The sequence below is a fragment of the Cyprinodon variegatus genome, unplaced genomic scaffold (assembly GCF_000732505.1).
Source record: "Cyprinodon variegatus isolate N-32 unplaced genomic scaffold, C_variegatus-1.0 Scaffold564, whole genome shotgun sequence".
Lineage (NCBI taxonomy): Eukaryota > Metazoa > Chordata > Actinopteri > Cyprinodontiformes > Cyprinodontidae > Cyprinodon > Cyprinodon variegatus.
The window spans coordinates 96,268-101,053 of record NW_015151017.1 but is presented as its reverse complement, the minus strand read 5'-3'; the positions used below and the strand labels follow the sequence as shown (position 1 = coordinate 101,053).

Sequence of the window (4,786 nt, the reverse complement as noted above, 5' to 3'; positions counted from 1 at the left end):
ATGTTGCACTTAAGGAGGCATGTGGAGTGATTCTGTCGCTACTCCATGGGCCAGTTCTTTGATTACATTGAACCCAATGCTCAGGGTTCATATTTGTAACCAGGATTTGGGCCAGGACTGTTTTTTTTAATCAATTCATGCATCTTTTTGAAACAAGGTGACATTAGCTTCATCCATCCCTCCTATGAAGATCAGATCCGATCCAGTCTGATACCAATATCTGGGTTTAGTGCATCAACCGTATCAATATGATCCGATTCAACTGTTGAATGAATGAACCATAGTCAATAGTTTAATAACCATGTTATTAAAAGGTAAGACATTAAGACAGATATAAATGTATAATTTTTGTTAATGGTGAATTGTAAATGGCCTGTACTTGTATAGCGCATTTTCAAGTCAGGAGACTTGACCAAAACGACTACATTCACCCATTCACGCACACACTCACACACTGATGGTGGCAAGCTACCTTGTAGCCACAGCTGCCCTGGGGCTCACTGACAGAAGCAGGGCTGCCGTACACTGGCGCCACCGGGCCCTCTGACTACCATCAGTAGACAATGCAGGTGAAGTGTCTTGCCCAAGGACACAACGACAATGAAATCCTTCGATTTCAGGGCAAACTCCTACATCCGACGCCACTGTCGCCCTTAATGAATAAACAGCAGTATAAAAAAAAGAAATTAGTGTTCCTTGTATAGTGCACTGGATTTGATCTTTGATGTCACATCACCGATATCTGATCCAGGTATTGGATCGATGCATCTCTAATTGAAATCCAGCACTCCTTCCTCAGAGGCTTCTCCTCAGCCTCTGGAACATGTTTGCTTTTTAAGTTTTCTCCTACAGCTGACACCTGCCAGCAACCGTTAGTCTCAGAGTACTTTGGAAAAAACACATTCTATAAGGCCTTCTACTGAGCATCTAGTATACACCAGACGTTCTACTTTCCATTAAGATGCATTTTCCATTATCCTAACTGTTTTACATGATGTTACTCTTAATCAATCCCATTGAAAAAGTCTTCAAAGTTGTTTCTGCGCTGCCAGATTTTTAACACTGAAAGCATTTCCCCCTAATTGTTGGAGGTATGGATTATGGCAAATTTTTCTAGTTGGATAGCACACTCAGCCATATTGGTTTGGGTCCTGGGTTGGGGTTTGGTCTTTCAATCTTAGTGGAAAGGGAGCAAACACTTCACATAGTCTTCTTACTCTGGGCTATCTTTTCAATCCATGTTTCGTCACATGTTTTTAATCTCTGTTTCAGCTCATGTCGGAGGATATTTTGTTACTGCAGTTGCAACTTTGTAATTTTGTTCCAAAATATCTTCATCTTTATGTTTAAATTCTGGCTATAGGATCTAAAATTTCGGATAATCCTGAAGACCAGTCATTACTTGGATCAGTTCTGGCCAGTAGTTAAGTACAGAGTTGGCATTTTTTAATCCAACCAGAAACTGCTGTCTGAAATCTGTGGCTCATACCAAAAACTGGATAGGGGTGTCTTTTTTTTTTTTCTTTTTTTTTTCTTTTCTTGTGCGGCACAGGTAAGATTTTCTGATCCAACTGAAGTGACTCTCTCAATATAATGGGTCATCAGTTTGTCCAAGAACCTGTGATGTCAATCTTTCTTTTGAACTAGCTTTGTAGTTTCACTCCAGACGTAATGCCTTAAAGTCTGACTTTGAAAACTTAATCACTTTGAAACATCATTTAAATTATACATTGTGTATTCTATGTATTTTGAATCATCATCTAAGAAAAACATTCCAACTAAATCTACAGGATGTAACAGTACCTCTAAACACTCTGTTCCTTTCCCTCGATTTACTAGATTAATGATAGGTTTGCTAATCCCCTGGGAGAAAAACATTCCCTTTATTCTGACATAATACATCAGGACTAATTTATATATTATCTTTTGAACTTAAATTAAGAAATTTCTTTAAAATGAATAGCTAAAACAGTTATACAGGAAGGAATTATTATTATTTTATTCATTCCTGCAGCAACTGTTTTCATCTATCAACAGGTGGACAGCATGGTGCAGACAAACGGGGTATATTGCATTAAAACAGACCAGGAAAAAGAGCTGGAGAAACGGGTGCTGGAGCGAAAACGGGAGCTGATGGAAAGTTTCAGAGCTCAGAAGGAGGAGAAAGAAAAGCTTATCATGGAGAAGAGCGTGTCAGACTCAGACGTCTTTGATGCAAGACAGGAGCCCAACAGCACTTTGGAGAGAAGAAGAAAATATAAGGATGAAATAGAAGGAAGAGTTGTTGCGAATGAAGTTTCTAATGGGCTTTATTCTGCTCCAGTAACTGAGCGGCCATCATATTCAGAACCAAAGGATGATGACAGCCAGTTAACCAGGACACCTAGTTTTAGGCTGAATGCAGGTGAGTGTTATAGGAGCTTTTACCCAATTTATGTTGCATTGTTGCACATTTAGAAAGCTTAAGATGGCTTAACTCCACCAAGCTTACCTTAAATATCTTATTTTATACAAATTATACATCAAGTTAGTCTGGTATTCACTTTGTTTCTTGAATAATTATGACAATAATATGAATACATTACCCAGCAAAATGTTTTCTTTGACTCATGTATTAAATAATGATAATTTGAGCTTTTCCTGGTTCTTTCCTGTAGATGGAGCCCTACTCTCACAGATTTCTGAGACGCAGTCAAAGCCTAAACTCATCTCCACCTGTAAGTCTGATAACAGCTGCTTAAACGTTCACATCCATTGAACCTCATCAAAATTTGTCACAACCACAGGGATCAGTTTGGGAGTGTTATGCCAAAGCCAGATGGGACTGCAGTGAAGGAAAATAATGCATGCTTTTTAAAAAGTATTTTTCATAACATGAAATCTGAAAAGGCTCATTTATTTCCATTTTGTCTGACGTACCAGCCAGTCACCTCAGATTCTACAATACTATTAAAGAGCTCGTGGAAAATTTGTTGATTTGAGTTAGGTTATAAAACAACATACCAGACTTTAAACAGATGAACTGGTTGCTGACTTCATCGTCGGAAAGGGGAAGGAGAAAAAGAAGAAACTAACAAAGACATTACCCTGAAGCCTTTTGGGCTGATGGGGTGAAATCATTAAAAAAAGCATTAACAAAAGTCTAATGTAACGTAGGAGCTTTAGAGATAGACACTCAACCAATCTATCCTCCGTGGAAAAAATGACAGGAAGAGAGCTCTCATTTACACATTTCCATAGTCACTCAAGCACACAGAGAAAACACGTGAAGGAAGTTGTTCTGTTCAGATGATCCAGTGTTTTTTTGTTGCATAGCATTTTTAACATAGCACAGAAAACAGACACTATATACAGTATAACCTTATATTATGCCCTTATTCAAACATGGTGGAGGCAGCATCATGCTGCTGTCACGTTTTATCTTTTATCTTCTCAATAATTGGAATTAAGAATGCAGCTGAACATAGGTAACCTGACTCTGTCAGATGGATTTTCTCCGCATATCCATCTGGAAACCTTCGGTTGAAGTAATTTTGGGAAGGGGCGAAAATACTGGTTAGCTGATTGGCCTATGTTGGTGATAGACGGGCCAAATAAACCAATCAGATCAACGAAGAATATGACGTACTAACAGCCTGGCTACTCTTGCCGAAACCAGTCGGGAGAAGAGCAAAAACATCTTTTCCTCTGAGAAAAGTGTTTTGCTCTTCTTTCAGTGAAGAAATACTCTGTAATTCCAATAAAACTTGTTCGATAGCCACGCTAACGCTAGTTTCATCGGCTGAAGCCGCCATGTTCTTTAGACTGAACTGTCGCGCTTCTTGTTGCGTCACACCTCAACCCGCATCAAAGCCAACGCTGATTGGACGTTCGTTTGGTGAACGGCTTCAAATTTTCTTCAACGGAGAGTCTCCAGACTGATTACATGTGAAATCTTGAAAGCTCGCGAGATCAGGATGGTCTCACGAGGCTAGAATATAGGATGATCTCTGAATAAAAACCTGCAAGAAGCTGGAAAAATCTCAAGAATGGAGAGACGTTCAGCTACCAGTGGAACGCTTAGGATTAAAGCAAATTAAAGTGTGCAAATGGCCTAGTCAAAGTCTGGACTGGGGCTGCAACTAACAATTGTTATGCAAATTGATTAACCTGTTGATTATTCTTTTGATTAATAATTTGATAGCCAAAGGAAGATTTTCTTGATGGAGCATTTCGACAGAAACATATTTTTGTCTTAAATACAAAATGTTTTTACCTTTTTTTTTTTTTTTTTTTTTTCTGTATACAATTTTGATTAATAATTACAGCCCTAAGTGGGTTGTTCTGTCAGCATGATTCAGACTTTCTGTACTCTATTTAACGATTAATCATGATTAATCGGATTGTTTCAGCCACAGTCCGGACCTATATCCAGTTAAAAATATGTTATAAGAATTGATTTAAAACACATTTTCTGTGAATGACCAGTAAAAGTAAAGAAAAATAGGTTAGTGTGTACATGTGTTTAGATGGTAGTCATACACACAGAGATACAGCTCCAGCTGCAGTGAAAAGCTTATATCATGTCTAACAAAATTTTCTGTGAATACTTTTAGTTTTGTCTTTAATTTCTCCATCATTTGATTGTTTTCAGACCATCACAGAATCAACAGCTTTGAAGAGAATTCCCCTGGGACGTCACCCACCTTTTCTCCTCAGACCATCACAGAATCAACAGCTTTGAAGAGAATTCCCCTGGGACGTCACCCACCTTTTCTCCTCATTCACCCACCGTTTCTCCTCATTC

General features: G+C 38.5%; 1 protein-coding gene across 1 annotated transcript in view; it reads left to right on the top strand.

Annotated features, from left to right (window-relative positions):
- The window catches only part of LOC107095701, a 10,878-nt gene that overhangs the window by 3,875 nt on the left and 2,217 nt on the right, over positions 1 to 4,786 (top strand). Inside the window, exons 5-7 of the mRNA XM_015391935.1 lie at positions 2,038 to 2,404; positions 2,658 to 2,717; positions 4,634 to 4,696. Of these exons, the coding sequence (XP_015247421.1) occupies positions 2,038 to 2,404; positions 2,658 to 2,717; positions 4,634 to 4,696 (490 nt within the window). The remainder of the gene's footprint in view (positions 1 to 2,037; positions 2,405 to 2,657; positions 2,718 to 4,633; positions 4,697 to 4,786) is intronic.